The sequence below is a fragment of the Nanorana parkeri genome, unplaced genomic scaffold, assembly GCF_000935625.1.
Source record: "Nanorana parkeri isolate BGI_ZX_2015 unplaced genomic scaffold, ASM93562v1 scaffold380, whole genome shotgun sequence".
Taxonomy (NCBI): domain Eukaryota; kingdom Metazoa; phylum Chordata; class Amphibia; order Anura; family Dicroglossidae; genus Nanorana; species Nanorana parkeri.
This window is the reverse complement of record NW_017306648.1, coordinates 467,477-490,678: the sequence shown is the minus strand read 5'-3', so window position 1 is coordinate 490,678 and position 23,202 is coordinate 467,477. Positions and strand designations below refer to the sequence as shown.

At 44.5% G+C, this 23,202-nt stretch overlaps 1 protein-coding gene across 1 annotated transcript; it reads left to right on the top strand.

Annotated features, from left to right (window-relative positions):
* Nucleotides 1-15,692: 15,692 nt before the first annotated feature.
* Nucleotides 15,693-21,959, top strand: PIM2 (Pim-2 proto-oncogene, serine/threonine kinase). Its single transcript, XM_018559154.1, has 6 exons — nt 15,693-15,732; nt 17,940-18,046; nt 18,148-18,198; nt 18,768-19,131; nt 19,995-20,171; nt 21,375-21,959. The coding sequence occupies exons 1-6, from the start codon at nt 15,693-15,695 to the stop codon at nt 21,476-21,478; spliced, it is 843 nt and encodes a 280-aa protein (XP_018414656.1). The 3' UTR covers nt 21,479-21,959.
* The last annotated feature ends 1,243 nt before the right edge of the window (nt 21,960-23,202 follow it).

Below are 23,202 nucleotides of genomic sequence, written 5' to 3'. Positions count from 1 at the left end.
GCGCCTGGCTGCAGTGCCATTGACATGAATGCACTGCCACACCCCAGAATGAAGGGAGCGAGCCAGGATATGATCCAGTGCGTTCCGGCAGCTAATCGTCCTGGAATGCACTGGAAGTGGTGTGGACAAGCCCTCTGAGAGCAGCCTGTTTGGCCTAAGCTACCCCCATAGACTTGCTAAGTTCGAGTTAGAACTTTTTCCATGTTCGAAAGTTCGAGTTAGAACCGAACACGGGGGTGTTCGGCTCATCACTACTAAGCACCAGAAGCTACCTTATATGCTTGAATTGCTGGGTGCACTTAAACACCAGCTCTACTGTGTAAGGGTTTAATGCTGAGGGATTGAGCACTGAGGTCATCCGGTGGATTGAGAGTCGTGCGCGCTACGTGCTCTTTCTTGCCATTCAACATCTATGAAGCATCTTCGGCTGCTTCTACATTACAAAAAAACGTTTGGAACTTCAGTCTTAGGTCCATTCCTGCTGCCAGTGGTTGGGTTACATGAGTACCAGAGGCTTTGCCTCGTACCCTGAGCTACCTCTCCATGCCAGGCCCCCTGCGCACACTCTACCAATGGCTCCAGTGCTGCTTGCAGCATGCCTACTGTTGCGGCTTGGAATCATTCAACCCTGTGCTTCTAGTGTTAATCTCTCTTTTTCCCAACCACTATCGGGTGTGGCCACCTCCTTTTCTCTGTTCACAGAGCATTTTACTTCAGTCATGCATGATTCATTGCCAAAATCACACAGTTGTTTGATGAACACCCCTTCCCCTGCAGATTCTGCAACAGATCTGTCTGCTGCCTTAAGGTGCCCGTACACCTTACAATTATCTGCAGAGTTTCTGTGGTCAGATGGAAAAAGTGCAAAAGATTGGCCCAGGTGGAGATTACTCCATCCACACAGTTTAGCATAGATGGAGGAATCTGTTGCACCTTTTCCATCTGACCACAGAACATCTGCAGATAAATTGTAAGGTGTATGGCCAGCTTTAGAGCCATCAGCAGCTGAGACTCTGATACCAAGTCTCTCCAGTCCCTACCAGGTGAACTTGCCTCTAAGAAGTCCCAGTCTTCTGTCATCACTCCCAAATGAAGAAACCTTTTGGGCTCTTATTAACAGGATTTGTACTACTTTGAAACTAGAGGATCAGTCCATTGCTTCCAACAGTGCTGTCCCTAGTGTGAGGTCCTTTAGAGCTCCTAAGACCACCCAGACCTTTCCAGTGCACCAGCTGTTCCAAGTCTTCCTTTATGGAGACTGGAAACACCCAGACAAGATTTTTTATTCCCCCTAGGTGTTTATTAGTGCTGTACCCGTTTAAAGAAGACTAGGTTAAAAAGTGCTGTGCCCACTTAGTGGATCTGGCAGTGTCCCGTATTTAAGACACCACCTGTCTTTTAAGGACTCCACCAAGTTGCAGGCCCTCTTTAGAGCTCTGTTCTTGTTGGCATGTACTACTTTTCATTTTGTCCTGGCTGTGACTTTAATTGCCAGTGATAGACTGGTGAAAGGCAATTAGAAGGGATCTGATCACTATTGTGGTTGATTCCTTGGTAGCAAAACATTTGAAACAAATGGCTGTAGCCTTAAGCTACAGTTGTAATGGGCTGTTGGAGGTTTCCCATCTCATTGTTCACATGAGTCTCCTGTCAGTCCCCATGCAGAGAACACTTTGATTAAAGTGTTGGATTATGGAACCGGCATCCAAGAAGCACTTACCGGTACTTTACATGGTCTTTGAAGAACAACATCTATCCTGGATGCCAACATCAGGGAGAACACAGGTGGCAAGAGCACTCGCCATCCTTGGCCGAATAAAAGTCCTTTTTGTTACTCCAAATCCAAGCCTGGTTCTCAGTCCACCCCACAAGACCTTTAGCGCTAAGTCTATTAAACTCTCAGACAATACTTTGGCATGAAGCTGCTCTCCCACTTTCCAACGGTGGGTGTTTGTTGACAGCCTGCAGCACAGATGCTTTGGTGCAGGAGTTGATTTTCAGGGGCTTCATTACTTCCTAGCAGCCCTTTTGGATCAGGGTATCATTGGCCCAGTCCTTGTGGCAAAACTGTTTTAAGAGGTTTACTCACGAGTCCCAAACCTAAAGGGGGCATCCACCCCATCTTGGATCTAAAAGCTTTAAATGTTTTTATTGAAGCTTAAAATGTTCCCTATGGAATCCACAAGGTTCTACCCCCTCCTATTAAAACCTACCCTACTAGATCTTTGAGTGTTTCTTGGGCTTTTTGGCTTTAGGCTATGGTGACTCATATTTGTAAAGCTGCCACCTCATCTTTTGTTCACATGTTCCCTAGGTTCTACCAGGTGAATGTCACACCTCATCTGATGCTGGCTTTGGGAGTAAAGTCCTTCAGGCAGGAGTCTGGAGGCAGTCCCTGATTTGCTGTTTTGCTTTTAGTGGGCCTGTTCCTTTAATGTCTGCTGTTGCCCAGTACTTAGTTGGACTGCTTTTGGACAACCCGAAGTCTTCCTGTGTCCTTTTGAAGAATGAAAAGAAAATAGGATTTTTGTATTTGGAGGTATTACCCTAAGCTGCCTTAGAACATTTCTTATGTGGGCAGTGCCCAGGCATCCGGTAAGAGGTAGTATAATCTGAAGGTTACAATCTTTCTGTGTCCCTCAATGGACTCCAAAAAAGGATTTTGTGATAAATACTATTATATCGGAACAATCAATTCCCATTGCATCAAGAGAATTATACTTAATTATATAACACGCTGAAAAGCCAAAGAAATGGCCACTAGCAGGGTTGATGATTCAGATTCTTAATGCTTGGTGATGCTATGATCATGAGGGCCCATTCATACTTATGTATTTAAAAAAAACAAACAGCTGTTTTGAATGTTTCAAATGTATTTTTATGTGTAAAGTGACCCTGTCCCATAACGTCTGCTGAAGAGAAATCCTCAACTGAAGTTTCTTTTAAAACTGACCAATCCAGTAGAATATCTTCTTGGTTCTGCAATGCTTGAGAAGGGGGAGATGAGACACTCACAGAACTTATTCATGTTTAACATTTCTCCTAAAGAACGTCTAATTGGCTAGGCTTCTTACATTGGGCCTGGTATGGGAAGAGCGTTAGATATAATTTCTTGATAGAAGCTGATTGGCTACTGTGGCATAGAAGAACATTGATCATGAGCTCAACATTTGTACAATGTTACGTTTTAATTAAGTTGCCTTTTCAGGAGTCTTGTGTTTCGTGGAAGCCCCAAGTCCTGGACACATGCAGGAAACAAATACGAACAGGTCCTCAGCCCGCATCCATCAATGTAATGTTGGTGGCTAATTGCATTAAGATCTGCCTGTGCACATGGCATGCCCTGGGTTTGGGGCTTCTTCGAAGATTCATTTTGACAGCGTAAATACATCTAGTTCTGGATTTTTTTTGTCGGTTTGTGCTGTAGGCCCCACTTTTAAGCATACCTATAAATAAATGTGGAGCAAGTCTGAAGAGTACATGTCAGCATTATCACATCATCTCATTTTAAGTAGAAACACCTTTCTTCTGAATCATAAAATCAACATGGTTGCGCTCAAACACTTGATTTTATAACAGACCATAGCTATATTTAGAAACAAAATACATATGACGGCAGACCAAAAAAAACACATAGTTGCCCCCAAACGCATGATTATATAACAGACAATAGCTATATTTAGAAAATACAACAGCAGACACTAAAATTCCAGGCAGATGTAAAAAGTCACACATTTATCCACCTATAAATTCATTAAAAACGTTTGTATTGCTATACAGAGCTGGCAAAAGTACCCAAATCTTTCTTGGTGCTCACCTGCAACCCACCTGTAAAGCATGCAAAAAGTTTTCTTTACCTCTTGGCGCTAATGGCTGCCAGCTGAACAATCCAAGTTTTCAACAGTTTTTCACACAGGCTTGAGGGGCTGCTCATCCAGGGCTCTGGGGCTTCCACCACGAACATAGAAAACAAAAGGGAACAGAGCGCCACCTCCGTGTGTAAAATCGTTTATTAGGATAAATAAAACAAGGGATAAAAGTACTCGCAAGCAAACGTTTTCACCACGCTTTAACAACAAACGAGAGGCCACACTGTCTGTTAACCCAACATGGTATCACCCCGACTATGTAACATGGTAGCCTCCGGTCACATCACCGACCGCAGTCAGCCAAGATTGACGCGTTTCAGGGGCAAGCCCCCTTCATCGGAATCATAGCTTGCTTTCCCTGAGAGTGGGGTATAAGACTGGAAGCCGACCAATCAGAGAAAAATTCTCCATTATGACTTGTCTTGGAGTGATTGGCTCTACTTGTAATGCTGATGAAAACGTTTGTTTGTGAGTACTTTTATCCCTTGTTTTATTTATTGTAATAAACGATTTTACACACGGAGGTGGCGCTCTGTTCCCTTTTGTTTTCACCTGTAAAGCATGACTTATAGGGGCTGCATTGTAAGCAAGGCACTAGTATGTGCAAGTGCTGTCCATCTCACCCCAGAAGCTTCCTAAAAAGGGGTGAGCAAAATGATCATCTCAATAGCGTGCTCTATTGTCTAATTACAGGCTGTGGAAAATCTAGACAATGGTGTATTCTTCAACTGCAATTTAGTCTGCGTATAAGTCATAGGAAGAGCTGGATCTGACTATGCTGCCTGGCAGGAGTACCTGAAAGCTCAATGGCTAAATGCAATTATAAATCTTTTGTCGGGTCAATCGTTCAAATATATGCGTTTTAGCTGTGTATCTGTGTGCTTGGAGTTCAACTTTAAAGCAAACCCAGACAAGTCAAAGCAACAGGTTCACTTTAAAAGGGAGCTACATTTGTATCTTGCCTCTGAGCATTTTCCAAAATGTGCAGTGTACACAGAGAAAACAAATGGCGGCAGACAGGTAGAGCGGTTATTTTATGGGAGAAGGTACACTTGGGGCTTTTCTGCACAGGTATTTTCCAATGTGTGAAATGCATGCTGGTTAGCAGATTCTTATTAAATGCAATGGAGCAGTGTACAGTTCAGAGGATGCAGTCACCTGCTTTGTGTTGTTTCTTTGGAGGCAGCACGTGCGATTGTGGTGCATTTGGATTGCAGGTCCTACGCAGGCTGCATTTGACATAACCTCCATCTACACAAGCCCTTAGCAGGAGGTTTTTATTTAGTAGAAGAGACCTATGAAGTTTTTCTTTTTAATTTTACTTATGGTTTCATTTAAAGGCGGGATTATCAGCTGCAAATACTTCCTGCCGCGCCTTTTCTCCAGTTGTCGGGGAACTAACAAAAATACCTGGTCCTTCCGGATATGGGGAGCATTAGACTTCCTCCCTTTTGTTCCTCGTGGCAGCTTTGGTGATTGGCCACTCAGGCACCCATCTCAGTCCCACTTGGGTGGGGATAAAGTCCTCGGCCTTGTACAAGTCATGACTTGGAGCTTAAACTGGCTAATGTTTTGTGCCCAGCTGCTGAACGTGGTAAAGGGAAAGTAAATGTGGTCAGCTGGTGGGGGCTGGCATATAAGTAAGTATTGCTTATCCTTACATGGGGGAACACGGCTTCACATTGCAGAGGCTCTTCCACTTTGTCCATTCACCTAACTGAACCTGTGTTGAAAGTGTGGGAGCTATCATTGTGTTATGCACGCTCTGAAGTCATATTCATTGAGGCTTCCTTAACTTGTATGCCACTGACCAGGAACAAGCCTTTAGCCATTGAAGTGTGAACTGCCACCCTTAAAGTGCAATGGTGTCCAGGCTACAATAGACAATAAACTATATATTCTTAAAAAGTAGTACAATAGCTTTAAAACAAAGCTCTCTTGCTGCTTGAACTGTGAAGTAATTCGGTGCCAAAGGACTCACAACAAAGACTTTTAAGGTGGGTTCCAGTAAGTTTCCAACCACTTAGAAACACCTGCTGTGCATTTACATTGGAGGGCTGGCAGGCTGCCAAGATTCTGGTGCAATAGAAAGTAATAGTTAAGGTTCCCATGTACACATCCTTTGCAGAAGACGTACAGTAGAAACGGTCGCACGTCTTCGTTCACACTGCTCGATTCCCGTACAATCGCGGGATTTCGCCCAATTCTCGTACGAGAATCGAGCAGTGTAAGGGCACCTTAAAACTTCCATGATTTTAGTACCTGCGTTGTTACATAGGTTAATCAAAAAGCACACGGCTGTAGAATTCCACCTATAGAGGGAAAAACAACCTCCATAAACAGAACCCTTTATCCACAGTTGATTCAGAGGTAAAAAAAAAGAAAAGCTATAAAGCATAATTCAATTTGCTCAAACAGGAAAAACATTTTTTCCCTGGTCCCATAAGGCAAGTGGAAATTCCATGGGGCAACAATCTCTTATTGAGTCTATGGTCTACCAGAATACCCAGAGTGTTCTCGGTTATTGATACCCCCACCTTTAATCCCCAAAGAATGTATGATGCATGCACATTTTTAGTCCCCAATTAGATAACTTTATATTTATCAATATTAAACTTCATTTGCATTATAGTTGCCCAATCAAACAGTGCATTCAGGTCTCCTTGTGAACCTTGGGGATGAATTTCTCCACAATGCATACAGCTGCAGAGGTGAATGCGAGCTTGCTTTAAAGTGTGTTTACGGCTTGTTCAGAAAAAGGATTAAGTGCATTATCTGGAACCTTTTTTTTTTATTATTGCTCTGTGTGTCTCACTGGGGCGATTTTCCACCCCTTCACAATAGCAAATGAGTAGAAATCTTTCTAAAGTAGGGGAAATCTTGTCACTGGAGAGAGTGTCCCCATTGGAGATTCACTTCTATTACTGATCAGATTAGCCTTAAGGTGCCCATACACCTTACGATAATCGTATGCAATCGACTTTTCGTACGACAATCGTAACGTGTGAATAGAGTGCCTGCCGATAGTACTGTACAATCGTACGACTTTTGACGGTCAAGCATGTTTGAAAACTTTGGTCGATCGTACGATGTCCGCATGGTTGGTGGGGTTTCCCGTCCGTCAAAAGTCATACGATTAACACTGCGCATGCGCAAACGAAAATAATTGCGGTCAATTACCGCAAGTCGCCCAGGTGTTTTTTTTAAACTACCGCTAATTGAACCTTGCGATAATCGGGGCAGGATGGGGCCATCGTACGAATATCGTACGACGGTTCGATCATCGGACGAAAAGTTTCGTCCGATAATTGTAAGGTGTATGGGCACCTTTAGAGCTTAGACCTGGAAAAACAAAGCCTTGCTGGCAGCTCTCATGTCCAGCCATTTGTGCCCATCCAGGTTCCTTGCAGCTAGGACTGTGCTCTCCCCTACTGTATAAGCAGACAGACAAAATACATTTGTTTAATCGGCTTCTGCACACAGTAACCACATCATGTATGACCTGTGGTGTGAATCAGCGGAAGTAGCAAAATGACACCCCTGACCACAGGACCTATGTAAGGCTGTGGTGTCAGAGGCCTCAGACCATGTGACTTTTGGGAAGACTCTGTTTTGAAGAGGAGGGGGGCAAAGTGAGGGTGATCTTTAGAGGAATCGCCTCGGTGTTCGTTCTGGTAACAGCATGGCGCAGTCATCACCAGGTGGGTTTTCAAGAAATGTTAGCAAAAATGGTTTTCTTTTCTAAGTAAAGTATTCAACACGTTACACGACCACAGTGACACATCATCGTCATAGTGCCGGGGGCTTATTATTGTTAGTCGCTGAACACACGCATGTTGACTCCTGCTGCGGGAAAAAAAGTAAATGTACATCAATGTAAGAGTGTTTAACACATGTCAATGTGCATTAAAGCCAAACTCCAGGAAAAAGTAATCATTTGCACACAGCTCTGGGTATGTAAATTACAATGATAAAGCTGGGTGTTATGTGGGGAGGGGGGGCTGCTGCAAAATTGCAAACTCTTACCTTGTAGCCTGCACACAATGCTGAGATTCTGGGCTCTGAGGGGAGGGAGATATGCAACTCAAGCAGTGGAGTGCTCCAGTTGCATTATTTGCCCCCCCCCCCCCCCCATTTTTCAGTCACAAAATACCTTGTATATTTTCAATGAATACAAGGCATTCTGTGATTGGAGGGGTGGGGGGGGTGACATTATCTCTCCTCCAATCACAGAATACCTTGTATTCTTGAAAACATACAAGGCATTATGCGAATGGGCAAGTAATGAGGAGTGGTGGGTGATGCGATGGGAGCACTTCACTGCTCGGGTCTCATCTCACCCTCACCCTCACCTCAGTGCCTGGAAGCTCAGCATTATGTATAAGAGGTGGCATGCTACAAGGTAACATGTTCATACTTTACAGCCACCCTCTACACATAAGACCCAGCTATATAATGATCATTTACACACGCAGTGCAGTATGGAAATGATCACTTTTTCCAGCTGGGGTGCACATTTTTCACTTGCAAAGTTTTCTTGGCCATTTTCAGTAAATAGGAGCCTACATCTTTCCAAAGACTATATCATAACACAGTAAAATAACATCAGTCACCTACAACTGGCACTTTGTGAATGTGTTGCTTTTGATGTTGCTCCAAAATAAGAAAACCAAAAATGAAATGAAAGGATAATTATACTTTTAGTCTAGAATGTGAGTAGTGTGTTGTTACCAAAAGGTTTGTCACAATTGGCCTCTCTAGCACCTAGCGGTTTCCTGGGGTAGGCAACCATGGCGCTCCAGCTGTTGTGGAACTACACGTCCCATGAGGCATTGCAAGACACAGGCATGACTCCCAGAGGCATGATGGGGTTTGTACATTCAGCACAGCTGGAGTGCCGAGGTTGCTTACTCCTGATCTAAGACCTCTTAGTGTTAGGAAATGTTTTGAGGGGCAGCGGGACTTTATGTGGAAATTTGTCCGGAATTTAAACATTTGTAAGCAGAAAGGATTTTTATTGCAAAACAGACATACTATGAAGAGAATTTATCAAAACTGGAGCAGACAGAATCTCTTTCATTTTCAACGCCAAACTGAAGAGTAAAGCTGACTGGTTACAGTTAGCCACTGCTCCAGATTCTGTCTGCTTCAGTTTTGATCGTTTCCCCCATATGTCTTTTTCGCAGAAAGGCTACTTAGCAGGTAGACTGAGCTCAGTGTAAATTCTCAGCATGCCTCGGTGCTAGGGTTGCCACCTTTTCTTCAAGTGAAACCCGAACACTCTATTGGCACGTGGCAATTTTTCTTTTGGAGAATACACAGAAGAGAGCAAGGAGAAAGAGAGGAGAGAACACAAGAAGAGACGGCCAGGGGAGAGAGCAGTGAGACAGCCAGGAGAGAGAGAGGAGAGACGGCCAGGGGAGAGAGCAGTGAGACGGCCAGGGGAGAGAGCAGTGAGACGGTGAAACAAAATTGTTTGCTGAGATCCATGTTTTATGACATGAGGGCCATTAACACACTTACACTGGTTCCTCCTGCACCCCCCACAATCCTGGTTCTGAGCGTATAAATTTAGTCAAAGAAACACCAGGACTCACCGCTCCAATTCCACCTCCGACTGTCTATCAATGTACACACCAGGTGCAGGTACAGTGTGTTCGCACTCTTTTAGCGATTCTTGTACAATGAGCTGCAAGAAAACCTGTATCCATAAAAATCCAGCTTTATTCTAATATATTTCAGATGAAATCTAAAATCAAAAGTATTGCAAGTACAATAGTACAAAGCCACAGTATCTCTCAGCATCTTAATCATAGACCTCTATGATTAAGCCCAGGTGGGGAAATGCGTGAGAGGCGTTGGTGTGGGAGAGATACTGTGGTGGTGTACTTGCCATACAAGTTTGATTTTGGATTTTCTCTGAAGTTTATTACAATTAAGCTGGATTTTTAGGGTTACCGGTTTTATTGCACATGCAGTAGTGTATGTGTAAAATGGAGAGAGAGAGATTGGAAATGTATTGAACCATCTGAGCCCAGTCACAGGGGAGCTCTACACCTGTACTGTGCACAAAGATTTGCTGCATACGAGCAAGAACACCAAAACTCCATGTGGTGGCACCAGTCCGCCTGACATTGGGACATCTCGTGTCCAGGTTTCAGCTGGCCTGAAATATGAACACAGCACATACAGGACTTAAACCTGGACTGTTCAGGTGAATCCCGGACAGGTGGCAATCCTACTCGCTGCTGGGATTAATTACTCCCATGCACAGGAGTTACATCACTCCAGCACAGACAAGCAAGATGACTGAAGACCCCAAACCCCCAAAAGAAGCCTCCCAAAGAAGATGTTGCTGCTAGCGAGCGAGCTAGAAAACATTGCATCGCTGGAGTGGGAGGTTGAAGGGTTTAATTCCACTTTAAAGCATAACTCCAAGCATACAGTATATATGACTCAAATTAATTCAGCTCTCTATTCATTAATGCATCCTTCAATGTATTTATTAAAGCAGTGTAAGCACCTGAATTTGACCTGGTCTCTTACAGTCCCTGAAGCGCGTTCAGTTGCTCAGCCGCTGCGGGTGCTGAGTTAGCAAACTACGAACGCTGTGCTGCAAGTCAGCACTCAGCACTGCTAAATTAGCACTTGCTGCAGAAGTGAATGTGGATACAGAGTGCTGAGTGAGATGGAGAAGGTGGGGACAGATCACCAGTGGCCATTGTAACTGTGGGCACACCTGGAAGCGATGGAGAAGGATGCCTGAGCCTTGATGGAGCAGATCACAATTCAGTGTGGAAACCTACAATTTAATGTTTTGGTGGACGAGTGAATGAAGATCTGTTAAAGGAGAGATATGGGGTTAAGGCTTTTCCCCATAGTTCTTATGAGGCGAGTGAAAAGCACTCACCTCATACTTCTCCTTTAATAACGATTTTTCCCACGTAAAAAAGGGAAAATTGCATTCATGGCACAATTTAACACTGAATCCTCCGCCATTTTGCATAGAACTGCGTAGCCGAAGCGTACTCAAGCGCTGCAGAACAGTACAGCAGATCTCAGACTGGGGAAGGGAGAAGTAGCCATTTAGTTTGAATATAGTGCCAGGAACATGCTGATAGGAGGAGAAAGCAGGAGAGATTAGCACAGGAGCACGTACACAATAGGCCGGCTCCAGGAGGACCCTGAAAGACAGTGGAGCCACCCTAGAGTGGGAAATGATATAGTATGAACTCAAAAAAGCCTGTTTTCCTGCAAAGACATGCTTCACATAAAATAGAACAGGAAACCAGCAATTATATAAGGTGTGCTATTACATTTATTTTGTAAGATCAAGAGTTTAATAAAACCTGCAATGCAACTTTCACCATATGTTTTTGGCAAGGTAAACATATACAATGCCTTTGGTCTTAAAGTAGATTTAAAGGCTCCCTTATGACAGTCTAAACAAGCCTGAAATCCAGTTACTTTATGATTCAGAAGCCTCATAAAGTAAACAAAAAACTTCCTTTCCTGGCCCTATCCATGGCAGCGCTGACAAATGGGTTTAGATCCAATTACCCCTAGCTGACAGGAACCAAAAGGGTTAAACAAGGCCTAACCCTCTCTATAAAAGCCCCTCCTCCTGCTGACTTCCCCAATCTTTTTGTTCCTGTCCCCCTAGGACAGGGTTGTTTTTGTTCCCACCCTTACTTCTGTTTGGGTAATCCCCATTTGTCAGCGCTGCCATGGATAGGGCCAGGAAAATTGAAAATTTAATCATACTTACCGTAATTTTCTTTTCCTGGTTATACTCCATGGCAGCGCTGGGCTCCCACCCTATGGAGTTTTTAGCTTGTTACTAGACTGGGGAAGTCAGCAGGAGGAGGGGCTTTTATAGAGAGGGTTAGGGCTTGTTTAACCCTTTTGGTTCCTGTCAGCTAGGGGTAATTGGATCTAAACCCATTTGTCAGCGCTGCCATGGAGTATAACCAGGAAAATAAAATTACGGTAAGTATGATTACATTTTCAATTTTACCTGCCCTGACCGTGCCAAATTCTTCTTCATTTGTGTCTCACACACTCCCCCCTCCCCAACACTGCAGCTCACAGTGAGAGGTTTATAGCAGCAAAGGCAGAGCTGTCAATCCAGAAAGCAGTGGGCTGGACTAGGTGTGGCCAGGTGCTGATTGGCAAGCTACAGGCTTGTGAATGTGGAGTAACAATGCTGATAGCCACACCCCCACCACATCTCATCCCACTATAGTGGAAGCAGGCACAGCCCACATGAGATGTGTCCCAAAACAGTCACTTTCAAGGCATGTCAACTGTCAAGGTTGTCAGTGTGCTTATTTCAGCTCTCTTGATGTCATAGCTGATCACATGTGCAACACCATGGCAACTGCAATGCAAATAGAGGCTAATATGGCGCCTTCCTTGGCTGTAAAGGATAGGAGGGTGTAGTTCCGCTTTAAATTTATTCCTACCATGTACCAGGAGCAGAACTCCATGTTATTAACCCTTGCAGTGGGGCTACCCCTGAACTGCAAGCAGTGGCGTTATGGTGCCCGGGGCAGAGGGAGGCCCTGTCAGGAGGCGGCAGTGGAGGAGGAGGACGGCGCGGGGGCTCGGCGGCAGCAGTGGAGGCGGCCGAGGTGGAGGAGGCTGAGGCCCAGCAGTGATTGGCCCAGGGGTTAAAAGGTAAGAGGAGCTCAGTGTGCAGGGAAAGGAACCCTGACAAGCCCACCTGAGACCCTGCAGAGCCCACCATAAAGAGTCTATGGTGGGCTCTACATGATCTCAGGTGGGCTGTGCAGGGTCTCTGGTATGTGGGCTCCCTCAAGTGGGCGATGCGTGGTCTATGGTGGGCTCTGCGGGGTCTCAGGTAGGGTCTTAGGTAGGCTCTGCGGGGTCTTAGGTAGGCTCTGCGGGGTCTTAGGTAGGCTCTGCGGGGACTATGGTGGTCTGTGCGGAGTCTATGGTGGTCTCTGCGGGGTCTATGGTGGGCTCTGCAGGGTCTATGGTGGGCTCTGCAGGGTCTATGGTGGGCTCTGCAGGGTCACTCTCAGGTGGACTGTGCAGGTTCTCTTGTATGTGGGGGGTCTATGGTGGGCTCTGCAGGATCTCATGTGGGCACTGTGGGGTCCATAGTAGGCTGTGCGGGGTCTCAGATGGGCTCTGCTGGGTCTATGGTGTGCTCTGCAGGGTCACTCTCAGGTGGACTGTGAGGGGTCTCTGGTAGGTGCAGGGTCTCAGGTGGGCTCTGCGGGGTCTCAGGTGGGCTCTACAGGGTCTTAGGTGTGCTCTGCAGGGTCACTCTCAGGTGGGCTCTGCTGGATCTCAGGTGAGCACTGCGGGGTCTATAGTGGGCTCCGCAGGATCTCAGGTGGGCACCATAGGGTCCATGGTGGGCTGTGCGGGGTCTCAGATGGGCTCTGCAGGTTCTCAGGTGGGCTCCGCAGGGTCACTCTCAGGTGGGCTCTGCAGGGTCACTCTCAGGTGGGCTCTGCAGGGTCGGTCTCAGGTGGGCTCTGCGGGGTCTCAGGTGGGCTCTGCGGGGTCACTCTCAGGTGGGTTCTGCGGGGTCACTCTCAGGTGGGCTCTGCATGGTCTCAGTTGGGCTCTGCGGGGTCTCAGGTGGGCTCTGCTGGGTCTCAGGTGGGCTCTGCAGGGTCACTCTCGGGTGGGCTGTGCGGGATCTCAGGTGGGCTGTGCGGGATCTCAGGTGGGCTGTGCGGGGTCTCAGTTGGGCTCTGCAGGATCTCAGGTGGGCACTCTAGGGTCCATAGAGGGCTCTGCGGGTCTATGGTGGGCTCTGCAGGGTCTCATGTGGCTCTGCTGTGTCTATGGTGGGCTCTGCAGGGTCACTCTCAGGTGGGCTGTGTGGGGTCTCAGGTGGGCTGTGCAGGGTCTCTGGTATGTGCAGGGCTTCAGTTGGGGTCTGCAGGGTTTCAGGTGGGCTAGCTCTCTGCAGTGGCGGTCTAAGGTCCCTGAGTCATCACGGTGTATAAGACATGAGGACGCTGAGGGACATACCATCACTGCAGCGTAGGAGGATACAGGCTGGAGGGAGCGCTGTCACAGCTGGCCGGCCCTGAGAATCAGGCGAGTATAACTTTGTTATTTTAGACCTCAGGCAACAACAAGCACTTAACTCTTGCAGTGCGGGGTAGCCCCACTGCAAGGGTTAATAACATTTTTACCCAGAGCTGTTCTTTATCTCTGAATGTTACTGTGTAACATACAACTCTGTAATACAACTCTGAACACATTGTATGGAAAATGGATCCTTTGGGGCTGATTTATAACTCTATACGGATCCAGACTCCTAGGGGTATATTTATAAAGCAGTGAATCTGACATTCACCAAACATTCTCTACAAGTAAATCTTCCGGGTGCATGTGTTTCAAATGACATTGATTCATTCACCACTAGTGAATGTTTGGTCAAAGTCACATTCAATACTTTATAAACAGTAGGGATGTTCAGATACCGGTGCCGATACTTTGCATTTTCATGAGAACTACCAGGGTTGCAGCGGTTGCAGCTGGGACCTGGCTCTGGCCCCCCACCACTGTCCTGAAATCATTAGTCTGTATTGTGTTAGAAAAACTGTCACATGACAATAAACAAAAATGTATCAGTACTTGTATCTGTGAGTACTTGGACCAGTATCAGTACTTGGACTTGGAAAAATGGTATCGGTGCATCCCTTATATATATTTATAAAAACAAAATCATACATTAAACCAGAGATGTACAAATCCCAGGACCTCCGTGTGCTCCTTACAAATGACAGCTGCCTCCTAACTTATGAATTTTTCTCTAGTCTAGTCCTGGAGCGCGAAAAGTATCTGTACTTGTACCGAGTACGGTACTTGGTATCGGTGCATCCCTAACAAATTCCTTGGGGGGTTGATTTATAACACTTCTGTACGGATGCCATTTGCATGGCACTATCTCCACTAGATGGCGATGAGGAGTATAGGAATGCTCCTTAGCGCCATCTGGTGGCAGTAGTGCTATGGGAACACCATGCGCCCAGCTATACACTGAGTGGAAGGGTTATAAACTCCCCGGTGACTTGTTATACATCTGTAATATCACAGGTCTGTAAGATGCAAGAATGACAGCCACAGGCATGACTCCCAGAGACAGAGACATGATGGAATTTGTAGTTTCACCACCTACCCCTGGTCTATGCAGTGCCTGAAACAATGAGAGACTAGTATTTTTAAGATACACATATTACTGCACCCTCTTATAAATATGAAATTAAAAAAATAAGGTGACATAAACTTTAACCCCAGAGAGTCCCTGCTTTCTAGTATTGCCAATTAAATGTACCAATGATTGTCTGTGACTGTTCTGTAAATGATAATCTAAATCCTATTCCTAGTATACACATGTCTAATGTTGGAGTGTATCGGGGTCTCATAGTTCAATCCTTTAATACTTGGAAGAAGGGGTTTCCGATCAAACAATGAGAAGTGTATACAGTGTATACAGTGTGATTAGTACAACACCCACTCACACCCCACTGATGGTAAACATGAGGAGGAAATGTTGATGTTTCTCCCGCTCTCTCTTCTCAAACCCCATTGGTTGTCCTCCTTATTAAATTTGAATATTATCTCAGTTCTCTTCCCTGATTGGCTGGGAATCCCTTCCCCTCCACAGACCACTCCCTTCTCTTTACAATTACCTGGAACGCCAACTGTTCTGGTCCTCAGAGAGCTGTCAGAGCAGCAGACAGAGCACACAGCAAGGCATCACCCAGAGAGGAGGAGATTCTAGCCCTTCCCTTCTCCACATCATTATATTGGAACCCTCGCATCTGGAAAATGATCACCACTTTTCTGGACAGTCTGAGCCCTGCTTCAGGTAATACTTCCATTGCTGTTTCTCTTTACTGACCCTCTTCAGCTTCACTATGAGTTATGTCTCTTTCTCTATGCTTTTTAGTGTGGATGGGGGAATCAAGTGATTTTTATTTTTATTATTATTTTATTTATTTTATTTTTTAGTCACCCTGTGGGACTGAATGAGAGAAATTGTACAGTATATTAGTTAGTTCCCTGTATTTAAGTATTAGCCCATTGCAACAGTTCTAATCACATTATTCCTATGTCATTACTGATGACATTATGGTTGTAGCCAAAATAACGGGGAGTCTTCTGCATGCCACAGCATTCTGCAGTTTTGATACAACCTGCCTGAGCATTGCTGCTGTCATGGACTGCAGAGGCTTTTTCTGCCTGTCACAGAACACTACAATGCCCTTCATCCGAGGCATTGCTCCTCATTTCTCTATATGCAGCACAAGGCGACAGTATGAGGAAACATGTCTGACCACCACTTCATTCACACGCAATAGTTATACAGCACTAAATAATGCATTCAAATCTAAAATGCTAATAATAAAGCATTATTGAATCATATTGTTGTTGTGGGTAATTGTTGTACATGCAATATTGCTGCTGTCTATAAATGAAATACATTTTAGATGAGCAAACCTGATGAGGTATCGTCTCATCTTGTGGCTTATCAATATTATTATTATATGGGATTTATACATTGTTTGCACATCACTTTACAAAATACAAGAAGAAGACCGTGCAGTTACATTATAGGAGGTTTAGGAGAGAGCTTGTGAGAGTTTACAATCTAGAAGAATGATCAGTATTATTATTATTATTATTAATAATAGTGTATATGAGGGTTTCAGATCACTTTGTGCTTTGCTTTTATCCCTTCATACAAGTGAATGTGAATGCATGGCAATTGAATGGCAGCCACTGAAGCTCTGGTTACTATTGTTATCGTTGCTGGTGTTATTATTATTATACTTATTGATTGTTCCTTTCCCACTATGTATTTTTAATCATCAAGACGTAAGGTATTTGCTGAGCACATGTATGCCTGCCCGTACTAGCAGCAGAGCTGATCTCTCTGTCTTAGTCATGGGGCAATGTTCTGGGTGTTGGTGCTGAGTAATTGGGTACACTGGGATATGTGTTTCATGGGCGCTCACATGTTGGCACTTGTGAGATCTGGGCAGAGTTCCCTAGGAACATGGCTTCCATAGATTCTTTTGTTTTATTCATCCTGATATCCAGCTGCCTTTTCACTTATCAGAACCAATGCCTTGTGTTTTGGCCAGTGGACAAGTGTGTTGTATCTAATCTCTGTCTACTGAACCAATGGACTAAATATTTTATGGCGGTGACATCTCTGGACTTGAGTTCCGCCCAACAGGTACTACAATGGGGGACTTACCTTCTCTGTCAATGTTTTTAATATTATCATACACTAGAAGGCAGCAGGAGGAGTGAGACTCAATGGGGAGAATTAATAATAAGTGTCTGAGACAAGTATTTCTCAACGGGTGCACTTGCCTATAGCAGCCAATCAGCTTAAAAAAGCTGATTGGCTGAGCTCCAATTGAGACAAAGTTGAGAGACTTATTACTTCCCCCCAATGTTGGGTTAGGGGAATGTTTGGAATCCCGCTGTAGAGAGCCCTCTGCAGGCGTCCCTGAGAGATATAAGAATTTGGCAAGGGGATTCACCCTACCACATCAAATCCACCACCGGGTCATTTTTGGCTTGGCTGACCCTTCAAGCTCACCACACATGTTACAATCTGATAGCACAGTATACTTTAGATCTATCATCAACAATGTAGCACAAGGACCTGCCTGATTGGATACAAATTGACTAGATACTTTATTACATACTTTTGGTAAATCCAAAGGGGATTGTGCAGGTCAGGATGCAATGTGTATGGTGACCCTATAATACCAGTATAACCCCAGCCCAAATGCTGAAACAAGGGAGTGAGATTATCCTCCTTGTTGTAAATAGTATTTATTGCTGGTGTTGCTGTGTTATGTCTGCACCGACTCTTGAAGTATCTATTGGGCCCATTTGTAAAAGTTGAAATGTGGTCATCGGTCTACAATGAAGTGTTTAGGTAAATGTTGCATTGCATGTGTCTATGGATCCCTTATGGAAATAAGAAAAACATTGCATCAAACTAGTTCTAACTGATAAAGTATCATCTACTGCAATGTCTCTGTGTTGTTACAGGGAAGGACAGGGCATCCTTCGAGAAAATGTACCAGCTGGGGTCTGTCCTGGGACGAGGCGGATTTGGTACAGTCTACACGGCACGAGGACTCACGGACCACGTACAGGTAAATGCTACAAGAGTATATAGTATAGAGTATACAGCCAGCATCATATCATTGTACAAGGGCTTGGTGTGCAGACTCTGACTGATCTCTTGCTCCCCCAGGTGGCAGTGAAGCATATCCTGAAGAGTCGTGTGGTGGAATGGGCACAGCTGGTAAGATTCCTTTAACACTCCTACAAAAAACATTTAAAGTCTTTCACAAATGTGTTCTGAATTTTGTATAGAAACATTTGGCTTTTAGTTACATAATATGTGCAAATAGCAATGTGCACTAGTCCAGAGCGACCAATCAGAAATCATCTTTCACTGGACCAGTCATTGGGTTATTGTAAATGTATGAGCTATAGTAGTACAGTATATATAAAGCCAAAACTCTGGGGGTTTTTTTCATTTTTTTTTTTTTTCATTTTTGAGAGTAGGGAATGGTTAGAACCCCTTGGGGGGATCTCTCTTCACTTCTTGTCCCATAGAAGTGAGAGCAATCTATCCAAAGTGAGAGGAAATACCATATTAGACAGCTGTCCCCATTGCAAACTTAAGCCTCGCCTCCTGTTCTGGCCACCAGGTCAAATAGAGGGTTGACTTTTCCAATCGAGAACACAGTAATAACCTTCCCAATTCTAAAATAAACAGTTTGGGGTCTTTATATACTTTAAATAAACTTTTTGAGCCCTTTCTCATTCCCTTCACCCCTGACGTTAGTTCTTGTCCTGTTTTTTTAGGGTAAATTCTCTCGTGTGCCCATGGAAGTGTATCTGATGCTGAAAGTCAAAGGTCACAAGGGCATCATTGAGCTACTGGATTGGTTTGAAACAACGGACAGTTTCCTGCTGGTGATGGAGATGCCGGAACACTGTCGGGATTTGTTTGATGTGATCACAGAACAAGGGCCCCTGGAGGAGGTGATAGCGCGAGGCCTGTTCCGGCAGGTGGTGGAGGCGGTGCGGCACTGTCACAATCATGGCATCACACACCGCGATATCAAAGACGAGAACCTTCTAATCAATACTCACAAGGGAGAGGTCAAACTCATCGACTTCGGCTCTGGAGCTTTGCTGCAGGATTCCTTCTACACTGACTTTGATGGTAAATTATGTTTTATACACAGTAATCCCTCATAAAAAAATAGCAAGGATCCAACCTAAGTGTCTGCTTAGTTTTGAATAGAATGGGGAAGGTCACAACTTCCTGCTTCCTTCTTGGCTCAGTGATACCCTATGTGTCAGGTATGACAAGGTGTCACCAAGACAAGGAAGTGAGGGAAAATAAAATCCTGCAAGTACTAATTCTCTTCAAAAGCAACAGTCAGCTGTACCAAGCATTGCTGCTAGTCCAGCTTGGGTGATTGTGAGCCACACCATGCATGACTGCAAGGCAAGCGTGGTTGATTGTGAGCTGCACCGTGCATGACTGCCAGTCAAGCTATACATAGCCGCCAGTCAGGCTTGGTTGATTGTGACCTGCGCCATGCATGACTGCCAGTCAAGCTATACATAGCTGCCAGTCAGGCTTGGTTGATTGTGAGCTGTGCCATGCATGACTGCCAGTCAAGCTTGGTTGATTGTGAGCTGTACTATACATGACTGCCAGTCAAGCTTGGTTGATTGTGCACTGCACCGTGCATGGCTGCCAGTCAAGCTTGGGTAATTGTGAGTTGCACCGTGCATGGCTGCCAATCAAGCTCTGGTGATTGAGAACTGCACCATGCAATGGCGGCCAATCAAGCTTTGGTGATTGTGATCTGCACCGTGCATGGCGGCCAATCAAGCTTGGGTGATGGCAGTGGCAATTCTGTTCTGCGGCTTCTGTGGCTTCATGTGAAATGTGTAGCATGGAGGAATGCATTTGGTGAAAGCTGCAGAAACTATCATATAAACCAAAGCATAGAGCATTAGCTGTTATAGTTTTGTGAAGATTATTGGTCTAAAAGATGTTTTTCATTTCTGCAGGAACCAGGGTGTACAGCCCTCCTGAGTGGGTGGCGTTCCATAAATACAAGGCCGTTCCGGCGACAGTCTGGTCTCTGGGCATCCTGCTGTTCGATATGGTCTGCGGAGACATTCCCTTTGAAAGAGACCAGGAAATTCTACAAGCGCAGCTAAACTTCAGGACCAATGTGACCCCAGGTAAGACAGTCAGACACAAAAGGTTCATGTACCTACATTGGGTGGGTTACAGGTCCAGGGTGGCACAAATTGAGACTCTCAAGTGGAAATTAGAAGTAACATTCTAAAGGTTTCTTTTATCATAAGGCTGTACACTGACACCCACTCACACCGTAAAGTGCACCCATTTTAAATGGAGTGTTTTTCTATTACTTCCTTTAGTTATTATGTCCAGGAGGAAAAACATACAATTTACAAGTGTCATTTTCATTTTTTTGTCAAATAAATATGAAATATTGCTTGTGAATATTTCATATTTACTTATCCAACCAACAGGATGTGCTATATGCTCATTTCACATGTTACCACTATTTTGATAATTAAAAGAAATTTGTTTACAGACCCCAATAGCTTACTCTGAAAGCAGGACTCCAGTAAAACATATGTAAAAATAAATAGCCGATTAAAATATAAAATAGCAGCATTTGCTGCAAGAATTATCCCCTGCAGTACTTCTTTTCTGCCACTAGATGTCCTCAGTCATTGGGTTGAATGATGACCTGCATGATTCCGCCAACTTCCACTGAGCCCAGGTTGTTATAGACCTTCCCCTAACCTATGGACAGTGAAAGGAGAAGCAGCACAGTGAGGAACTCATCACTCTGCTTTCTGCTCCTATCAGCTGTTCCTTGTCAGCACATAATCCTAATGGGCCCTTATGCTGCTTCTTCCTCTCCAACTTCTTAACTCTGTTGCATAGGGACTGCAAGAGTCTGATACCAAGTCCAATTCAGGTACTTACACAGCTTGCATTAAAAGAATAAAAAGTTTAATAATAAACTCCGAACTGTATTCATTTGCATATAATTTAGCTTTAAATTCACAACTAAATAATGAGAGGGGTGACTGCTCCCTCTCTCCCCCACTACCTGCCTGCTATGTTAAAGCATACAACTACTGTGCCCTCTCTTTAGAAAATACTCTGTGATGTCAGTGTCATGGTTGCAGCCTTTATTAAATGGTTATTTATACAAAATAATTTAGAAAATAAGTTTAAAAATAGGAACATGTTAAAACAAAACGAAAAAAATATAAAATAAAATGGTCCCCCAAAACGTTTTATTTGGAACTGTGGTCATTGTATAAGCCTAGAATGTAAATATCTTTGTATGCTGATTCCAGGGCAGCAATATCTAATATATTTCTATTTCTCTCTCTTTCCAGAATGTGAAAAATTGATCCGATGGTGTTTATCCACACGCCCTTCAGAGCGTCCCTCTCTTGAACAGATAGTTCAGCATCCCTGGATGAAAGAAGACCGTACGTAAAAACAAAGCAGAAGGCCAGAGACTTTAAACACACTACAGAGGCCGTTTCACTATTGTGCTCTGCCTGTAGGGGGCACCACCCACTGCTCAGGACAATGGACACTGCAAATGGCGTTCTGCCCACAGCTTGCCGTACTAGTAGCAGTGATATTGTAGCTCTGATGGGTAATATTATTAGCTGGACTGACTTGTGTGTCCTCATCAGGAAGTCCCGAATATTGCACTAACAGTGTGTGTCGCACCTAGCCGTGACTCATAGCTTGTGTCAGCTCAGGGAAACTAGGTGTGTTGGGTAACCTGGTTTTACAGGACGGTCTTCCTATGAAACAGGATTGCCAAAGCAATCATTGCGACATGCAAGAGTCCTAAACTATAGGTGCCGGGCTTTAAGGGGAAACCTAATCGGCCCCTTTAAACTCCATCTTGAATTCAAAAACAACTGCAAAAGAGGGACAACTTTATTGTGGCATTGTGGAGGTGACTGGAGAGGCAACCCACTGTGGGGAAACAGTACACCTGAAGTTTTCAGTTTACCTTCTCTGCCCCCATCCAAAGATAAGGTGTCAGATTTGGGTGGGGTTGGCTTTTAAGTAAACCCCAATGGGGCTTGAGTGAAATATACGCTGCAGAAGGGATTCAAGTTTGACCACAAGGCCGACAGACCCAAACTCCTGGATTTGTCAAGTCTGCTATCCAGGCCTCTTAGCTCCTCGTGGTAGACCACTCCTGCATGGCCATTGCTTTTGCTTACATAGGAGCTAGCTGGGTAGAGATTGGATCCAGGGGGCTGGGTCTGTAAAGCATCTTGGTTTTGAAGGGCCATTACACACGAATGTTATATGTTGGCTATAGCCTGGTGGGCTGAATCATACCTGGCTTCTTATGTGTCTTGGGTTCTCCAGCAAGAAGGCTCCCTGCTGTAATTCCAACTCCACCTGGAATATTTGTGTGTTCCCACATATGTTTGTGTGATCCCCTTTTTCTTAATTGATACATTCATGATAGATCATTTAACTAAAATCCAACAGGGAGACCACAGCAGAACTCAAGTGATCTAACCAATGGAGAAGAAGCCAGTGTGTGATGTCACCCTTCAGCATCTACCACACACTTAAATACCATTACTTGGTGGTGTGACCCTTTAAATAGAATGCAGAGCAGAATTTCCATCCACTTTCTGAGAAGCATTAGATTCCCTCCGCTTCAATGGGAAGAGTAAATACTTGTGTATTCTTTCATCATTATGTACAGTTTTCAATGTGTTTTTAAGGAGATGAAATGTGTAAATATGTTTTATAAAGCCTATTTAATAAATTGCCGCGAGGCGTTTTCTACAAGACGTGTCTCAGTGATTTCACAACATCATTTGGCCAGCCAGGCAGAGCCCAAACTTCACTGCTGGTGACTAGCGATACTGAGCCAGAAATAGCCTATTGATCTGCACATTGCACCACATCCTTCTTCTATCATCACTCAACAAACGTTGTATGACATCAGCCATGGCTTCTCATCCACATCTCATTGTTTGAAATTAAAAACTGATTTTGATTTCAAACAATAAAAATCTGTTTTCTTTGTCCAGTTTAATTGGTCAAAAGCTTGATTCTCTATCAGGTTTATATTACTATCCTAATGGCGATATTTTCTGTCACACTGTCAATGGGACATCTTCAGTGGGGGGAACAGACAGCAACAAAACCCTGATGGAGGGTCTATCCCAGTGG

Excerpts from the sequence above, each read along its gene's own strand:
- PIM2 (XM_018559154.1), top strand. The coding sequence starts at position 15,693 with ATGATCACCACTTTTCTGGACAGTCTGAGCCCTGCTTCAG. Across the intron at positions 18,047-18,147 it reads GACTCACGGACCACGTACAG|GTGGCAGTGAAGCATATCCT; the intron begins GTAAATGCTACA and ends TTGCTCCCCCAG. Across the intron at positions 20,172-21,374 it reads CAGGACCAATGTGACCCCAG|AATGTGAAAAATTGATCCGA; the intron begins GTAAGACAGTCA and ends CTCTCTTTCCAG.